Source organism: Halichoerus grypus, chromosome 8 (assembly GCF_964656455.1).
Source record: "Halichoerus grypus chromosome 8, mHalGry1.hap1.1, whole genome shotgun sequence".
NCBI classification, from domain to species: domain Eukaryota; kingdom Metazoa; phylum Chordata; class Mammalia; order Carnivora; family Phocidae; genus Halichoerus; species Halichoerus grypus.
Genome location: NC_135719.1, coordinates 69,126,354 through 69,145,446, shown reverse-complemented (window position 1 = coordinate 69,145,446; position 19,093 = coordinate 69,126,354). Strand labels below are relative to the sequence as shown.

At 37.5% G+C, this 19,093-nt stretch overlaps 1 protein-coding gene across 2 annotated transcripts in view; it reads left to right on the top strand.

Moving 5' to 3' along the window:
- The window catches only part of SNAP23 (synaptosome associated protein 23), a 35,619-nt gene extending 17,608 nt beyond the window's left edge, over positions 1–18,011 (top strand). For both annotated transcript variants that reach the window (XM_036084644.2, XM_078079480.1), the window contains 7 exons: positions 1,019–1,122; positions 1,641–1,682; positions 2,093–2,141; positions 2,887–3,004; positions 12,893–13,051; positions 14,608–14,752; positions 15,908–18,011. In XM_036084644.2, coding sequence (XP_035940537.1) covers positions 1,066–1,122; positions 1,641–1,682; positions 2,093–2,141; positions 2,887–3,004; positions 12,893–13,051; positions 14,608–14,752; positions 15,908–15,973 — 636 coding nt within the window. In that variant the 5' untranslated portion in view covers positions 1,019–1,065 and the 3' untranslated portion in view covers positions 15,974–18,011. The remainder of the gene's footprint in view (positions 1–1,018; positions 1,123–1,640; positions 1,683–2,092; positions 2,142–2,886; positions 3,005–12,892; positions 13,052–14,607; positions 14,753–15,907) is intronic.
- Positions 18,012–19,093: the final 1,082 nt, after the last annotated feature.

Genomic DNA, 19,093 nt, shown 5'->3' with positions numbered 1-19,093 from the left:
GTCATGATCCCAGGGTCCTGGGATCGAGCCCCACATCGGGCTCCCTGCTCAGCGGGAAGCCTGCTTCTCCCTCTCCCACTCCCCCTGCTTGTGTTCCTGCTCTCGCTCTCTCTCTGTCAAATAAATAAATAAAATCTTTAAAAAAATAAAATAAAATAAAAAAATAAAAAATGTAATACAAAAAAAGTAATAAAAAGCTAGCAATGTAATGAAAAGAAAGCAACCTAGAGTGTCACACAGTACTTATTACTTCATATGACTTTTCAAAGAGGAATACACAACGGTAGTCCTGAATAACACCTTCTAAATGTGTAGTGTTTTAGTTTGAATGTCCATGAATCTTCTCTGAGTTATGAGTTACTAAGTTACTATGTATAGGAGAGTAATTATACAGTTTCTTAGGGACTTCACTAAAACTTCACTAAAATACAAAATAATTGGAAAGGGAAAGTCCATTATGAAAAATTTCAGGTTTTTTTCTGAGTTCTGTGTCAACATTATCCTTTTCTTGTTAAGAATGAAAATATTTCATTTTCTCCAATGAGTAGCCTGGACAATTGGCACATGTCTGGAATGTTTCCTGTGTTGTTCAGGCACACGACTTTGAATTTTGTTACTTTATTAATGGAATACAACCTGACCTAGACCTCTTCACCTCATTGCTTTTCTATATTCAAATAATGTATGAAAAACATTGTACAACCAAGAATTCATTTTAATAATCTCTTAAAGCTTGTCTTCTAGTTCGTGCTCCTCAGAGTAGAGAGACCACTTTCTCTCTGAAACAGCACTTCATTAGAAGTCCTGAAACCTGAGTTTCAGGTTCACCTCTGGTACTAACTAGCATTTAACCATCCATTTATCCTTTCTTGGCCTTAATTTCTTCACCTGTGATAGCTAGCTAGTTAGCTAACGATATAGATAGGCTTTTTTATCCTGTTTTCCAGATAAATATCCTGAATTCCATAAATCCACACTCTTTGTTCAAACAAGCCCTTTTGTGCCCTTATTCTTACAGAATATCCACGTTTCACTTTCGGTGCTTATCAAAAGTTTTAATTCATCATGGATAATCTGTCATCAGAAGAAATTCAGCTGAGAGCCCACCAGGTTACTGATGAGGTAAACATTTTACTTTGAATAAGTAATTCTCTTTGAGTTTTCACAGTGGAAGGATGAGAGGACCTTCTTAGACGTCCATTTTGGCCTCCTCCCTGTCCCTTTATGTCTAAGAATGCATTTGCCTCAGAGTGCCATTGCCGGCCCCTTAGTTTGTCAGCTCACCAAAAACTAAGTAAGCGAAAGCAGCTTGTATGATTTTTTTTAAGTCATTGTTTAATAAACACAGTTACAACAAAGATACTCTAGATTTGAGGAATTGGAAACATCTATGTAACATACCTAGCTTTCTGCTTACATTAAACTTTTATAAATACCATTAACTTTACCCTCCAAATTTTCTCTTAAGGAGCAGCTGGTAGGAAGAAAATAACTAAAATTACAGTGATCAACTTTCTTTTTTTGTTTTTGTTTTAAAGAGGGGAGGGATGGCTGGGCTGGCAATTAAAAATAGAGTAGCATCATGACTATGTGATCAGATTTTTTTTTTTTTTTTTGACAAAGCCTGTGTTTTTCCCTAGTCTCTGGAAAGTACAAGGAGAATCCTGGGTTTAGCTCTTGAGGTAAGACAGTGTTTAATCATTAAGTACAAAAATTGTATAAGAGGGATCTTGAATAGCACAAGCTGGAATTTGTGTTAAGAGTCAGAAGTATATGTTATCAGTGAGCTTTATTATTTGAAACCAGCAGTTGCTGAACTTGTCAAACCAACTGATGGGCCTTTTTTGTTTTTCCAATTGACACTATTAGAATATGACAGGGAAGATCAAGTCACCATGAATTTGTGACTTAATTATATGGGGGTGTTTAATATGTTAAAGTTTGTTGCTTTGGGATATTAGTTTTCTCTGTAACTCTCATCCTCTGAGAACTTAGGTTTCTAAATGATTCTCTCTTGCTATTAGGCCTTATAGGCTTTGTTTCTGTTGCTTTTATTTTGTTTTGTAGTGCTATCAGCTTTTTTCTCTTTTAGTCTCAGGATGCAGGAATCAAGACTATCACTATGCTGGATGAACAAGGGGGTGAGTTGCAGGCATTGGCAGAAACTCTTGACTTGACGTAACGACAACAGAAAGCCCTTCCAAATCAGCCATGTCTAAAATTAAGCCTTGGGAGTGCCTTCCCTATGTAAGATAAGAGTGATACGTTTACTTCTTTTTTCTGATTTGAATTATATCATGTTCATTGCCTATTTGAGGTGGGAGCAACAATGCCCAATTATATACCAAGTATTTGTCAGGCAGCAGGACTTACTGTGTGTATTTGTCATATGTACATTAGATACTATGATATTCTAGCATCATTTTCAGAAATGAAGCTTAAGTCTTTAAACAGGTTTACATTCAGGTGAGCTTGGAAACATTCCATTTGAGTTGCCTCTGAGCAATCCGGCCTAGATTTGATTAGACTTATGATAGCCTTCAAGTTCTGAACTTACTCGGAGAGAGAAATGCTGGGTATACAGTCTGGTCAAAATACACTTAATTCGGTTGCAAGGGTGATCTCTAAATAAGCCCTCACATGCTCCTATTATACAGATCTCTTTAGAACAGATCTTCCCACAATAAGAAGCCAGGTGCCTCAGGATCAGTTTGTGAAAGATTGTTTTCATGTTGGACAGTATGTAGTACTTTCTGGCACTGATACAGTCACTGGGATGGATTACTGGTGGATTCACAGTTAAAGTTTGCTGTTCCATAATAATAGTATCTTCTCATTGGCACTGTGAATATAACACGAAATGTCACTTCCACAACTTACTCTTAGAACAACTAGACCGCATAGAAGAAGGCATGGACCAGATTAATAAAGACATGAAAGAGGCAGAGAAGACTTTAACGGAACTCAACAAGTGCTGTGGCCTCTGCGTCTGCCCATGTAATAGGTGAGTTGAGAAATCAAGACCTTTTTAAAACTAAAGTGAGAACATTCCACCCTCCAGGAAGGTCAGAAGTGTAACTGGGCCTAAATAAGAAACTTTGTTAGAAAAATTTAAGCTGTTTTTCCTTTGGGCAGATCAAGTTTTTCATGTAAATGGGCATGTTCACCAAAAGCCATGGCTTCAGTTTGGTCAGTCCTTGGATCAAGTCCCAATTTCATTTTTTAATTATACATGAAATATAATATAGGAAATATACATCTGGATAATACAGAGCAGGATGGAATGAGTGTCTTTTCCTTTCAAACAAAGAATATTAAAAAAATACATATTCTGTGGTAGGCACATGAAGAATGGCTGAGGGAGGAAAGGACTTGGATCCTATCTTCAAAAGACCTACCATGTGGTTGGATATATGAGGAAAAATGGCAAAAAAGTAGAATGTATAAATCTAGTGCTAGATCATATGTCAACTGAGGATAAGGGAACAGAACTGATAAAGTTTGGTTTGGAAAAATATTACAGGAGAGAGAGCACTTGCGTTGAACTCAGTGATTAGAAGGATTTGGATGGACGTGGAAGAACTAGGGGGGAGTTTCCTAATGTAAACAAATTATAGAGGAGCCTGACTTAACTGAACTGCATGATTCATATAGATGAGAAGTGAAAAATAAGACAGAAGTAGGCGGGCTAAGGGGTAGATGGATTGCAGTAGAGTACATAACTGTACTAGTTAGGAACCTTTTGTAATCTAGGCCTGTGAGGTGAGGCCTTATTATTGAGATTAGAGAAAAAAGTATAAGTCAAGGAAATTTATTTTAAAGCAACTGATTGTCAAACGCAAACAAGGGAAAATCAAAGAAGTCTCTGAAAATTTGAAGTTTGTATTAAACTAGGAGATGAAAAGTCTTCAAACTTTTTGTGTATAGTGTATAAAATTATGATTGACAGAAGAGATTCATTCTTTTTGGTGACTTCATTATGAATATTTAAATTCCCTGCATACTCTTAGGTAAACCAAAGTCCATGTTGTTGACAAATTTTTTTTTTTATATTTTATTTATTTATTTGACAGAGAGAGACACAGCGAGAAAGGGAACACAAGCAGGGGGAGTGGGAGAGGAAGAAGCAGGCTTCCCGCCAAGCAGGGAGCCTGATGCGGGGCTCCATCCCAGGAGCCTGGGATCATGACCTGAGCTGAAGGCAGATGCTTAACGACGGAGCCACCCAGGCGCCCCATGTTGACAAATATTTTATGTATTTCGACCATGAGAAGGTTTGGGCTGAGGCAGTTAACCATTATCTTCCCTTCTGTCTGTTATTAACAGAACAAAAACTTTGAACTTTCCCCTTAGTTGAAATGACAACATCTGGAAATTGAATGACCATCCTTACTGCTGAGAGCATTCATTTGAGAAGAGTTTCATAAACATTAGTATTTCATCTAGTTGTCTCAGCTGGTATGGTAAACCAAGAATGGGATACAAAGGTTTACATATTCTCAGCATTTTTACTTCTCAAGGAGTTAGGAATGGAGGAACTTTTGTTATATTGTCATACTTTTAGATAGGTGTTTTCATGTGACAGCATTCTCTGTGCCATCTCTCTACAAGAGAAAATAGAGTTAAGTTGCTTATTGGTCAACTTTGGTGTTTATTTGGAGCATAACAAGTTAAAATTTGACAGTATTCTTCCTAGTGTTGTCCATTGGCTTTCTATTCTAGGACAAATCTGTTGGCCTGTTTAGACCTGGTTGACTCTCTAAAAGTGCATATTTAAATAATGACTTTAAATTTAAATATGACTTGGGGCGCCTGGGTGGCTCAGTCTTTAAGCGTCTGCCTTCAGCTCAGGTCATGATCCCAGGGTCCTGAGATTGAGCCCCGCATCAGGCTCCCTGCTCGGCAGGAAGCCTGCTTCTCCCTCTCCCACTACCACTCCGCCTGCTTGTGTTCCCTCTCTTGCTGTGTCTCTCTCTGTCAAATAAATAAATAAAATCTTTTAAAAAAAATAAAAATAAAATAAATTTAAATATGACTTGTCCATCAGGGAAAAGCAGTGAATCCTAAGATGGTCTAATATCTTAGAAAGTGGGAAATGGAACTACAGAAGTATTAATTATTAGTTAAGTATTACTATTTCACTTTGTATATCCCAGCCAAGCATAGGCAGGATTTTCTGGGACACTGGTGAGAGAGAAGGTAGAGTATGGTCCTGAGGCAGCTTGCAGCCTCTCACCTCAGAAGAACCCTTTCTCAGTTGGCCCAGAGAAGGTACTTCTTAGCAGATGGAATCACGGGGTTCCTATAAGAGAACAGTTGTTCCCTGGAGAGAAGAGTGATATTCCAGTTTAAAGATGTTGTATATTAATTGCCTTCCTTGGCGTCTATCTCTTCTTTATAACATAGACTTTTTGGCCTCTATGGTATCCTTGTCCTCAGCTCTGTCTACTGTTATTCCTGCCATTGTCTTGACCTTTCTAATTTTATCTGCTAACCTGGGTTTTAGTTAGGCTTATTGTATAAATAGCCATAACATGAGCTTCTCAAAGGCAGATGCAGGATCATATAAGGCTAGTATTAATTCTGGTAGTAATAAAAACCCAGGTCCACAATCTCTTATTCTGCCACTAGAAATCTGAAAAACTCTGAAAACCAAGGATTTAGGTTTGGGTTTTTTTTTTCCCCATGATGAGTCACAACTCATTAATTAGGCCATAAAATGTAACATGAACTGAAGCTATTTATAATCTTTATCCCACTTAGTGTAAATGTTAATTTGTTTCACTACAGAAATAATCATGTATTTATTGATTATGTGGTACTGATCAAAATGTCTCACATCCAAGGGTTTGGATGAAATTTGTGGGCCTATATGTTAATTTAGGCTCTGATTATTCTGAGCACTTTAAATTTATTCCTAACAGTAACCTTAATATGAGATAGACTCTTCTTATCACCATTTTACATATGGGGAAACAGAGGCACAAAGAAATGGAAGAGCTGAGATTCAAAACCAGGCAGAGTCTCAGCTTTTAACTATATAGCTAGACTGCTTGACTTTGGCAGGAAAAGAATGAACCTTTTTGTTGTTGCTGTTGTTAGATGTATTGCTATATAGAAAATGTCTTGAGTAGATTTGTTCTTTGAGATTTTTTTTGTTCGGTAGTATTCATTGAAGCCAGGTCAGCAAACGAAACAGACATGGAAATAGCTTTACTTAACAGAACCCTGTATTAGAAGAGAATTTTAACTTAAGCTAATTATTTTTAAAGAACTACCAGAATTTAAACAGACTACCAGGATTAAACTTTAAAATTGTGAATAGGTGTCATTATCTTTGATGGTAACTTTGTTAAGTTGTCATTCTAATTGTTAAACTAATTAACAAGAGTTTAAAAGGAAGCAGACTTAAAATGGGAAGTCTCAGAATAGTAAACTCTCTGGTGTCCCAGTTTAACTATTCTCAGACAAGGTATTCCTCTCTCTGAACTTGCCTCTCTCCAGTGTGTACTTACAATGTCAAATACATAGTTTGAAGACAAATTGGTATTTCTGGACCACTTACTAGAGAAGTTCAAAATTGGTACTACAGATTTTCTACTACTCAAGTCTTATGTTGAGATGTAAAAATTCAGCTCTGATTGTTAAAATAAATGTTGAATTATATTTTAGTCAACATTTGAGTTCCCCCTCCGCCCTACTCACTGGAGATACAAAGATTAGTAAGGCGTAGCTCCGGCACTGTTTCATTTGTCATTACTCTTTATTTTTTTTGTGCCTGACATGGTACCTGAGACATAGTAGGTGTTCAGTAAATACTTGTTGATTGAATATCCTTAAGAAACTTGTTGGCTGATGGGAGAGTTAGACATGTAAAAAGATTTTTTTTTTAAGTTAAATGCAAATGAGATATATAACAGAAATATCTAGGAGAAATCTGTAATCACCAAGAAAGAATGAAGAAGTTTTAGAACCTCTCCATTAGGGGCTCTGGGTGGCTCAGTCGTTAAGCGTCTGCCTTCAGCTCAGGTCATGATCCCAGGGTCCTGGGATCAAGCCCCGCCTCGGGCTCCCTGCTCAGCAGGAAGCCTGCTTCTCCCTCTCCCGCTCCCACTCCCCCTCCTTGTGTTCCCTTGCTTTGTCTCTCTCTGTCAAATAAATAAATAAAATATTAAAAACAAAAAAGAACCTCTCCATTAGTTTTTACCTTCTCTTCATACTAATTTTTATAATTTTGGGAAAGAATATCATCACCCAGACATTCTTAAGAAAAATGAAGTGTGCTCTGGTTTAAACCATTTTCCTGTTTTTCTTTTCATCTAGATTCTCAGATGTTCGTTGTTTCTATGAAACCAGGCAGGAATTTAAATGCATTATGTTTTTAGAATTCTAGACTTGCTTCTGTTCTGTTTCACTGGCATTCACTCTTTTCTGCATTTCATTCTCTCACTTAATAAATCTCTTCCTTTCTAATCTGCTTACTAAAAATGAAGATTTAACATCAGGACCCGAGCTCAGTAACTGATCAAAGGGAACTTTAAGATGCAGTCTTATGGCGCAGTTTGGGCTGTTAATCTGCTATCTAAAGGTGATGCTTCAAATGGTTTTTCTGTGCATGTGCATGGATTTTGTGAATGGTGGAGACTGTCTTTAAAATTGTGCTGTGGTGTGTAATGTAAAGTGAGTTTGTTCTGGGTGCTGTATGCCAAAAAGATGGACTTGACGAAATGTTAATTTATAATGCCAGCCTTTGACTAATGGTTCTGATAACTAAGTTTTTGCTAAATAACATTTAAGATAAAAATAAAAACATCCCTGAAGTTTCTAAAGATGTTTTAATTAAGTTGATCTTTGTAGAGAATTGCTTCATCCTAGTTCTGATCAAAGGTAAGGGAATTCAGGCTAAATCCACCTCTCTCCATAGGACTTCAATTTCAGCATCCTATCTTCTATTACTTCCCTGTGCCTTTCTGGTTCCAGAATCAAGATTTTTCTATTAAAGAGTTGCTTCTAGTGCTCCCTTCGGTAGCACATATACTAAAAAAAAAGAGTTGCTTCTAATGATTTGGATTATCCATAACTTAGGCCACTACCAAATTGGAATTAATTGCCAATCTAGTCATCTTGAATACCATTTGGAACAAGGTGGGATATAAACTTAAAATGTTACCTTATCTGGTATTTTCTTCCTTTAAATAAGGATTTTCCCTCTTAACTTGCTCTATAATTCCTACTATGTCACGTGTTAGCTTGCTTTGGTTTCATGTTGAATTAATACGGAGCTAACTAATCTTAATTTTTTATGAAAGTTAAGCCTATAGTCTGCCTACTGTTTAGTATAATGTTTGACTCCTTAATTTTGGATCTTTAAAGGAACTGTGAAGACCATGGTTAAATGTTAGAAAATTAAGCATTTGATTTTTATCCTTTGTTTCTTGACCTCCTTTTTCTTCCCTCCTGTAGCCTGATCACCCAACACACACACACACACACACACACACACACACACACACACGCTCATTACATTTGGTATTTATCTGGTCCCTTTTCCTGATATGAAAGAATTATAGCTAATATTGGGCTTTCTTTTTGCTCTTTTTATTCAGTTAATATTAATGTTGACAACCAGAACTAAATAAATTGTTAAAATTACTGTGATCATATCTTCTTTAACTTTTTAAAATTTATTTATTTATTTTTTAAGTAAGCTGGGCATGGAGCTTGAACTGAAGACCCTGAGATCCAGACCTGAGCTGAGATCAAGAGTCGGATGCTTAACTGACTGAGCCACCCAGGCGCCCTGTGATCATATCTTGATACTTGTTTTCTGCTTTTACAGCAGCTTCTTGAATTGATTAAGGGATATTTCAAATTCTTATTTCAAACTTGCCATTTTTGTTCTTTTGTTTCTTCAGTTTTTTTTTTTTTTTAAGATTTTATTTATTTGAGAGAGCATGAACAGCGGGAGGGGCAGAAGGAGAAGCAGACTACCTGCTGAGCAGGGAACCCCATGTGGGGCTCAATCTCAGGACGCTGGGATCATGACCTAAGCCAAAGGCAGGTGCTTAACGGACTGAGCCACCCAGATGCCCTCAAACTTGCCATTTTTGAATGAGATATTTATATAGAAAAAAGTGGTAATGGCTATTAGACCCCTCAAAACTGACAGGGTAAATCTAACTTTCCATATGGCGTTCTTAATAGCAATTCTGTCACAAATTTGCTTAAGCATTTTATCATAAAGTCTAATTTCTTCTCAGAAGGGCTGTAAATTTTATTAAGCAAGAGTTCAGTCGCAGATCAGAACCATTTCTTTTCTTAATGTAGGCCAAAACAACTTGGGCCTAGTTGTCTTTTTATGTAGCCATATTCCAACTATATTCAGCTCCTGTAGATCTCAAAGCTAGGGAGTATTAATGGGCCAGAATAGTAAACATGCCATTTGGTAATCTGTGCACTTAAAGGCATGAACTGTTAAGTAAGGATCAGGTTGAGATCGAAGCCAAATAATAAAAATATTTGACTAATGCTTTTCAAAGCAATTTATATCTATTATCTTTTTCACAGTCCTGTGAACTATTAATATTAGTACAGTATCATCATTTTATCTTAGTTTTACATATAAGGATGTATATGGATGTATAAGGATCCTTCAATCTGAGTCGAAGGCAGATATTTAACCGACTGAGCCACCCAGGTGTCCCCGAAGGGTCTTAAATGCTTTAAAGGTAGTATTTCCCAAACCTGACTGAGCCAAATAATGGAAGTTTGCTTAAGGTTCTACAGCAATAGAATGACAGGTCTAGGATTGGGATTCAGGTCAATATATTACAATTTTGTAGCCTTTTAAAAAAAGAAAAATTCTTGGTGTGCTCTGTCCAGAGCTTTGCTTTGTCCAGATTGCTTTGCTTTGTCCAGATTAATTCTCAGTGTCCCAATATATAGAAATACTAAGGTAGACTACTGGAGTAACTAAAATACTCTTTCTACAAAAGATTGGCAGTCCCTTAGACAGTGTTTCTTTTCCCTGGCTGGGAAGCTATATGAGCTTTTGAATTTAAATAAAACAATAATAACAATAAAAGATTCCCAGGCTCTACCCCATACATACTAAAACAAAATTTTTAGCATGTAACTTATGCATCTCTGTGTTCAAAGGCTTCCAGGTTGCCTTGTGTTCAGTCAGGTTTGGGAAATATTACCTTTAAAGCATTCAAGACCCTTTGGGGATGCCTGGGTGGCTCAGTCGGTTAAGCATCTGCTTTCGGCTCAGGTCATGATCTCATGGTCCTGGGACTGAGTCCCGCATTGGGCTCCTTGCTCAGCGGGGAGCCTGCTTCTCCCTCTGCCTGCCACGCCCCCTTGCTTCTGCGATCTCTCTTTCTCTGACAAATAAATAAAATCTTAAAAAAAAAATGAAGCATTTAAGACCCTTTGAAGGAAGACAAACAAGATTAAAACCATTATCATCGTCATTATTATTAGATGGGCAGCTACTTGACAATTCCTTAAAAACAGGTAACTTTCAAGGGTATTCCACCTTGTGGGACAAACTCCATCCAGGGTGATGGCAAGTGGCAGGGTAAACTGGAAGGCATTACCTAGAGTGCACGTGCTGAAAGAGACATGGAGGAGTCATGTGGATGAAGATACAAAATGAGCACCATTTAAAAATCACCTCTTCAGGGGCGCCTGGGTGGCTCAGTCGTTAAGCGTCTGCCTTCGGCTCAGGTCATGATCTCAGGGTCCTGGGATTGAGCCCCGCATCGGGCTCCCTGCTCAGCAGGAAGCCTGCTTCTCCCTCTCCCCCTGCTTGTGTTCCCTCTCTCACTGTGTCTCTCTCTGTCAAATAAATAAATAAAATCTTTAAAAAAAAAATCACCTCTTCATAAACGTGGAGAATATGTCATAACTGCATGAGAAAAGTGCAGTTTTTTTCCCCAACTCATTTGAAAGTAAACATGACAACCCAATGCAAAGCTGTAAAAGGAAAAATTCAGTCAGCTTTTTATTCCTTTTCTCCTTAATATTAGAAGAACATCTTCTAGGATCCAGTTCTCTTAAAGGAGAAGGATTTGATAACCATTCTGATTCTTTGTTTATAACACAGACCATGATTTAATTGGAACTCATTCATAATATCATGTTAAAACAATTCATTTGCATCCTAAGCCCCTTGTATCTAATTATGGAAGGAAGAATTCTCAAAAACTTAAAGGAATTTCAAATCTTTTCTCTTAAGGTTGAGAAGGATGTTGGAGCATGTATATATTCCTTGATAGACCAGGAGCTGGCAGGTCCTGTCCCAGTCTACTCTTTATGTACTATGACTCTCAGAAACATAATATCATTCATATAGTGACTTTTGAATTCCAGCCCTCACTCTTTCACTTGTTCTACAATCTGACATCCCAATAAAAGCTGCACTTGTCTTATATTACTTCTATTACTACATCTGGTTATTAACTTTCTGATAAACTTACGTGCTGTTTGTTTACTAGGTATTCCTCTGCTTTAGAATTTTGTCTGAGAAGTTACCTTATTAAAAAAGAATACATGTAAATGGGTTTCACCAAACTAACAGATAATTATATATAAATATTCGTTTAGAAAAGGTATATCCCACCTTGTTCCAGGACAGATTTAACATGGCTTGTTAATAAATTGATTAATTAATTAAACATAGTAGCACAAGTAGGAAACTTTGAGAACTTAAAGTGGAACCAAGAAAGGCACTTTGATTAGCTTTTCAGTGTTCATAGATATATTTACCTTTTCAGTACCTCTTATAAAAAAGGTAGTAGCACCCTTTCTGTAGCATTAATGATTAAGGTTTAAGAGCCGATTCTAGGTTTGCCAAAAAGGAATCCTTATGTCTATTAAGGAAAGAACTACCATTTTCATAAAAATCTCTCCTCTGTTTTTGCAGTTTTGAGACTTCCTTGTTAACATTATGTGGAATAAATCAGAGACCAATATTATAGCTATATACTCCTTTTTGTTTATAGAAAAGTAAAAATTAAAATTGTGTGAGTGAAAATTGTACCTAGCCAAATAATCAGTAAAAAAGTTTTGTGTTATTTTTTTGTAACAGTCATTTAAAAGTCACTTTACAAGGCTTTTTTCCTTGCCATTATTACCAGTTTGAGTAGTAAATCCCTAGATAAAATTCTGGCTTTGACTATATCAGTTACATCTAAAGTATATACTTTTATTTTTAAGAGGCCTGGATTTAGGATCATCTTTTTTTAAAGGAGGAAAAGTAAAATCTTAAATGAAAATGCCCTAAATCAAAGGCTTTGTAACTGGTACCAGTGTGGTCAAGATGGTTATCATTGACTATTCAATTTGGAAATAATTCATGCCTTTCTTTCATGATTTTTTTTTAATTTAATGCAAAATTCTAACTTTAAAAAACTGGATCAGCTGGATCTACTCTGGTTCAAATAAGTGGGCACCTGGGGTCTGAGTATTGCCCACTCAGCCTTCTTTCTCTTCCATCCCTCATCAACTTGTGAGATCCCTCCACGGAACCCCAGAACACCTTTCCTAAGGAATTTTTTGGTCCTGGTATCCCCTATTTTCTTTCTGAAGCCTGTCAAAGGCTAGGGGAACCTGAAAAGTCAAATAATTTGCTACTTGCTAACTGCTTAGTGAACATTTTGTGGAAATAGTTGAACCTTTAAAAAAGTGTTTAATGTCAGTGGGCTTACACAATTCATCTGTTTCATATAGCGTATTGTAGCGGAGCATAGTAGAGCTAATGTGGATCTAGCTGTAGGTAGCTTTTGTGCTAAGGGCGCTAGAGTCGTCCTGAAGGTGAAAAGCACTAATAATTACACTTCTTCCCCTCCTGCTTTTCCGTATCTCTCTACACTCCTGACTTATACAGGACAAAGAACTTTGAGTCTGGTAAGGCCTACAAGGCAACATGGGGAGATGGTGGAGACAACTCTCCTAGCAGTGTCGTATCTAAGCAGCCAGGCCGAGTGACCAACGGTCAGCCTCAACCACCAGCCACTGGAGCAGCTAGCGGTGGCTACATTAAACGGTATGCCGGCTCCTCCTGATGCTCTTTACCCCTTTCCTAAATGAATGGCTCGCTCAGGAGGACGGGGGGTGTTGTACATGAGCCCTAAGTCATCAGTTAGAAACAGTGTTTATTCCATTTGAAAAATGCATTTTATAATCTGCCTTCTGACAAAATGTTGACTGTGGTACTTGACTTTCATTGATGGATTAACTTTTCTTTATATTTTTCAGTACTTTCAAAATTACCCAAGTAAGCATATTTTACTTCTATAAATAGGAGAATGTGTTTTAAAATGTATCATGCAGGAGCACCTGGGTGGCTCAGTCAGTTAGGCGTCAGACTCTTGATCTCAGCTTAGGTTTTGATATCAGGGTCGTGAGTTCAAGCCCCATGTTGGGCTCCATGCTGGGTGTGGAGCCCTACTTAAAAAAAAAAAAAAATGTATCATCTGCAGATAGGGGTTGGCCAGATCCCTATAAAGATAATGGTAAAGGGTCAGATAGTAAATATTCCAGACTTTGCAGGCCGGTGTCCATTGCAGCTACTCAACTCTGTTGTTGTAGGGTGAAAGCAGCCATAAACAATATGTAAGCAAATAATAAGTGTGGCTGTATTTGAATAAAACCTTATTTACAGAATCAGGTGGTGTCGTCGCGCACTGAAATAAAGTTCTCAGACACCAATCTGAGTGGCCGTGCGGGGCTGCCTCTGCAAGGGAGAGCAGCAGCTGCTGAATCCTGCACATAGCTTTTATTTTGTTTTTTTATCAGAAAAGCAAGGACAGATGCCTCCGAGCATGGGAAAGGAGTACAAAGAATGGCAAATATCTTGAAGCAGGCTTGCATTTTCCCCTACACGTAGGCATGCAGGGAGTCAGTCATGGGATAAGGGAGGAGTGGGATGTTTGGGCTGGCAATCGCCAGGTACAGAAAGGGGGGACGGAGGGTTACATTCTTTCATAGCTCCTAACTTATGCCCTGCTCCTGGGGATCATGGGGTCCTGCTCCTACTGGGCCCCTGTGTTCAAAAGCCCGAGAACAGGAATGCTGCTGATGTTTCAGCTGCTTCCACACTCACTCCTTAGGGTTTATAATATATTTTCTAAGAATAACTCCATAAGGTGGCAGGCCAGTTTTGACCTTTGGGCCAGAGTTTTGCAACCTGTTTTACAGCAGTGGTTCTTTAGACTTAGTGTGCATGAGTCACCTGGGGGTTTATTAAAACATAGAATCCTGGGATCCACTTCCAGTTTGATTCAGTAGATCTGTAGTAGAGTGTGAGAATTTGCATGTTTTCATGTCTCATAAGTTCCCAGGTGACGCTGTGATCACTCGTTGAGAACCATTGTTCTAGAGTTGTTTCTTCTCCTACATGGCTTTAAGACATTGCATTCTCTTGGTCAGTCTTTCAATTTTTACTACAGAATGTTTTCCGAGAATGGTAACCTACCTTCCCATAGGTCTAACGCTTGCTGAGGTCATTTTGGTTACTTATTTTTATGAAAACTAAATCCAGATTTAGTCCATTTTTATAATTCACCAAAAAGTACTGAATTAACTGTCTTTTTGTGATAGTATAACTAACGATGCCAGAGAGGATGAGATGGAAGAGAACCTGACTCAAGTGGGCAGTATCCTAGGAAACCTAAAGAACATGGCCCTAGAAATGGGCAACGAGATCGAGGCTCAAAATCGACAAATAGACCGGATCACAGAAAAGGTAAATGCTCCTTCATGCCATAGGAATTTGAGACACTTTAGTAATGGACATCTGTGCTTGATACTTGGGGTGGGGGGGGCAATAAGAGAAGATCCTGTCCTCACAGGTCTTACAGTTTTGATGAGATGGGATTTCTAACACATTGAAAAATTATAGCCAGGTCCTCCTATCTCTTGTTCATGGCAGTTGGTTCATTTTGAAACCAAGACCTTAGAATGAAGTGGTTTTATTTAAAATTTCACACACGAAGCTTAGAGTCTACTCTAACCTTTGGGAGGGCTATATTTTTTTTCCCCTGAGTGAATGAGTTAGCTTTTGGAGTTTTATTTTGTTACTAACAAATTAGTAAGTTCCTAAATCCTCATCTCATGAGTCATTAAGTGGAAATCAGTTCTGCAGAATAGTTCTTGTGGAGTGGACACATAAAACAGGGTCCTATGGGTAAAGATAAGATGGAATTGCTATTTTTTTTTCTTCACATGATATAAAAGATACTGAAAATGAAATTGTATTCAGTGTTTGGATGTGCCATGGCTAAAAGCCATTCTTGTTATTGTTATTTCATTAAAAATCTCAGGGTCCCTTAAAGGATGGGGTGAGTTTTTAAGCTTAGTTCTATTGAGTCACTTAATGGTGGATTTCATGGAGGCAAACAGGGGTTCATAAGATGCTTTCAAAGCTGTCCTGTGGTCAGATACTGATGTGGATGATAATACATCTGTTACAAAAATCTTGGGGAAGGTTCTTTCAGTCTCTCTGGGTTAGACCTAGAGTAGTCTCAGATAAGATTCTATGATTCAGTTCAGGGGACTCCCACAATGTCCTCCTCTATAGCAGAAAGCATTCTTAATTTCATTGCATTGAAAATGGCATTGATTGTAAGACGCATCCCAGTTAAACTATGAGAAAATGTTACAGAATTCATGAAATACTGGCAAGTTCTTCTGCTAAACCTTCTGTTAAACCTTTATATTCCCGGTTTTCCCAAATGAATTTCATGTTCTCTCTCTTCTTGCCCGGAATGAGTTTTGTAATGTGACTATGTGTTTCCTGAATTTTCTCAGTGTGTCATTTACTCCAGGTGTATGAAATTCAACTTTTATTAGAGCAAGTTACCTTGTAACATAATGCTGGTACCTTTTTCTTTTTTTTCAGGCTGACACCAACAAAGATCGTATTGATGTTGCCAATGCCAGAGCAAAGAAACTCATTGACAGCTAAAGCTGCTGCTGTACTTCTTTATCGTGTATTCACTTCTCTAGCTCCTCCTTCAAAGTCATTATCTTTTCAGAGTTTGACGTTTTGGTTCCACACTCTTCTAAATCAGGAGATAATGTGCAAGAAGGCCAGGAGTACGGACCCCCTATTCTTTTACGTTCTCTTTCCCTTGAGGGTACACTACTGCTCAGCCTTCCTTCTAGTACCTTTTTTTTTTTCTCAGTCCATAGTCTTAGATTGGTTTTTGTACATCATATATAGTGTTATTTTTCATCCTCCTCATTTACTTTAGCAGGTTCTTTTGCTTTCAAGATTTGGAAGCATTGCCAAAGACAGCCATGAAGAAGGAAGCTGGAGGCAGGGGGAGCACAAGGAGGAGAGGCGAGAGAGAAGAGGTTGTTACCGCAGTAAAACCTGCAGGCCACAAAGCAAAAGTTGCATAGCCACAGTAAAGATCTAGTTGGGTTTAATTTTTCATTTAAGTTGCAGTTATTGCCAATTTAGGCTAATACTTGGTTTTGGAGCTTTTATACACAATATTTTTGTTAATCATCACAACTTGGCAACCTCGGCTCCAAAAAAATAGAATGACTTTTCTCAAAGTGGGCTTAGTTTCTGAACATTTGGTAATTTGTGTATGTACATAGACAGTGATCCCATTTCATTCTGCACCATACAGGAACACTTTGTATAAATGAATGACTTTTTATTTTTACATTATTAGTAGTATTATGGTCCCATTACATGCCTATTAACCTCTTAAATTTGTCATTAGTCTTTGAAGAAAAAAATATGTAAATATGTATGTGTAACATGAGAATTTCTCTCTAAAGCAGGGCTTAAAATTTTTTGGAAAAGTTTGACAAAGTATATTACGTGAATTCAGATTTACCTCAATGTCAAGAATTATGTTTAGATGGGGAAAAAGAAACTTGTTTTGATCTCAGGTAGAAAAATAGATTGCTTTGAGTTTTTTGTAGCTTTAGACCTTAAAAAAGCTAGAATTTATTCTGTTTAAAAGTGATTTGGAAAATTATGCCTTTGGTTTAATTATTGATGATTGCACTATCATTCAATTAGCCTTGTAGATTGAATTATGTCCAGAATCACGTTTATTTAGATCCTGAACAGTGTTATAAGAATCTGATTGGTATTTGTCACCTTTATTTAAGAACTAGTGTCTGCACACTTCAAAGCTATTAATGTGGATTGGTTTGACCGATAACCACTGCTTGCTCTTTACAATTAAATTTTATAACTAACTGGTGGAATTGTTCTTTCAAATAGGTCATGTGTTTCTGTGACTATTTGGCAAGGGTTGGGGGCAATAATTTCATCAGCTCTTAAATTGAATAAAGCAAAGGTCCATAAATCAAGAAGCACTCTGATGGAAAGCTGCCTTCAGCACCTTTCCCATTTTTTATCGGAAGTACTGACAGGACTTTTCTTCCTACGATTTGTCATGAGGTTCATTGTAATTATTATTAGTCTCTTACTCATTTGAGCTTTTAATACACTAATGATTGAAAGGATGTTTATGCACTAGAACTACAACCCACTTACTGAAGATACTGTTAACATGAGGACTTTCATAGGCCTTAGTGGAAAATATTTAGAGTGAGATTCAGTCAGGCCCTCTGGAATAGAAATGCTGCATGCCAAAAGGAGTAGTTTGGTAGGTGGTGGTAAATGTGTAAAGAGAGAAAGTACAAAACATTGGGGATTGTGCTATACCTAAATGCCCTTGCTTAGAACATTAAAATTTTTTTTTATCTTATGGCTAAAGGTAATAGTTCTGAGGATACCAAAATGCTGCCCCCACATTATAATTGGTTAGAAGTATAAGCTAAGGCACTCAACTATCTGCATTTACACTCTTCCACTTGCTAACTGAGACTGTAAGCCCATTTCTGTGCCTCAGTTTTCTTGTCTGTAAATGGGGATTAATAATTCCTCCTCCAGAGTTGTCACGAAAAGTCAGTGTGGTGATGCCATGTAAAGAACTGAGAGCAGCACCCAATAAATGTAAGAGCTTAATAAATTATAGTTGCTATTCTTTCTTGGGTGGAGCTTTTTGGGTCAAGAATCCATTTGTGAATCTGATGAAAGACAACATAGCCTATCTCCCCAGCGAAATAGATACTAACACAAACATGAATCACACATAAGAATCACACATCAGTGGATCTTGAAAGCAAATCCATGAATCCCAGGTTACAAACTCTGCCAAAGCTTCTCCTACTAAGAAAGAAGAGGGATGAGGCCATAGAAGTTAGGTCCAAAATGCACTAGAAATACAAGCTGTTGACTTAAAGCCTTTTCTGATTTTCTCTGGTTAACATTGTCTGGAAACTTGTTTCCATTACTTTTGAAAGGTAGTAACTGAAAGTGATTAACACAAGCTCTAGAGTCTGACCACCTGGTTTCAAATTTTGCTTTAGTCATTTACTTGTATGATCTTCAGCATAACACTAACCTATAACTAAGGAGTTCAAAAATAATCACCCTGAATTTAATTTTTTAACAGTAAGCTCCTTCTTCAAGTTTCCAGTCTTATAATGACAATGGTATTTATCCCCAATAGTTATGCCTGTTTCTTTCTTCCTTCACAATTCCTTCATCCTTGTGGGGTTTTTTAAATATTATTTATTTATTTATTTGTCAGAGAGAATGCAAGCACAAGCAGGGAGGAGCAGCAGGCAGAAGGAGAAGCAAGGCTCCCTGGGAGCCCGATGTGGGACTCGATCCCAGGACCCTGGGATCACGACCTGAGCCAAAGGCAGACACTTAACCAACTGAGCCACCCAGGCGTCCCTTCCTTCATCCTTGTTACCACACTTTAGATCTTTTCATGTCATGTGTGAATGATGAATCTCCTCTTAACCCAGCCATTTTATACTCAATTGCACTTAGAATTAGTTTCCTTAAATGTTACTTTCTTTAGGTCACTGTCTTATCAAAATTCCAGGTTATCCCAATTACATTCCTAATCAGATTTGTATTTCTCAGATTGATGATATTCAAGTTCCTTACTCTCTAGTCATTTGTTTTCATCCTTTTTAATGTAGTATTTGCTCCAAGCCTTCCGTTTCTATAATGACTTGCTAACTTCGATTTTAATGC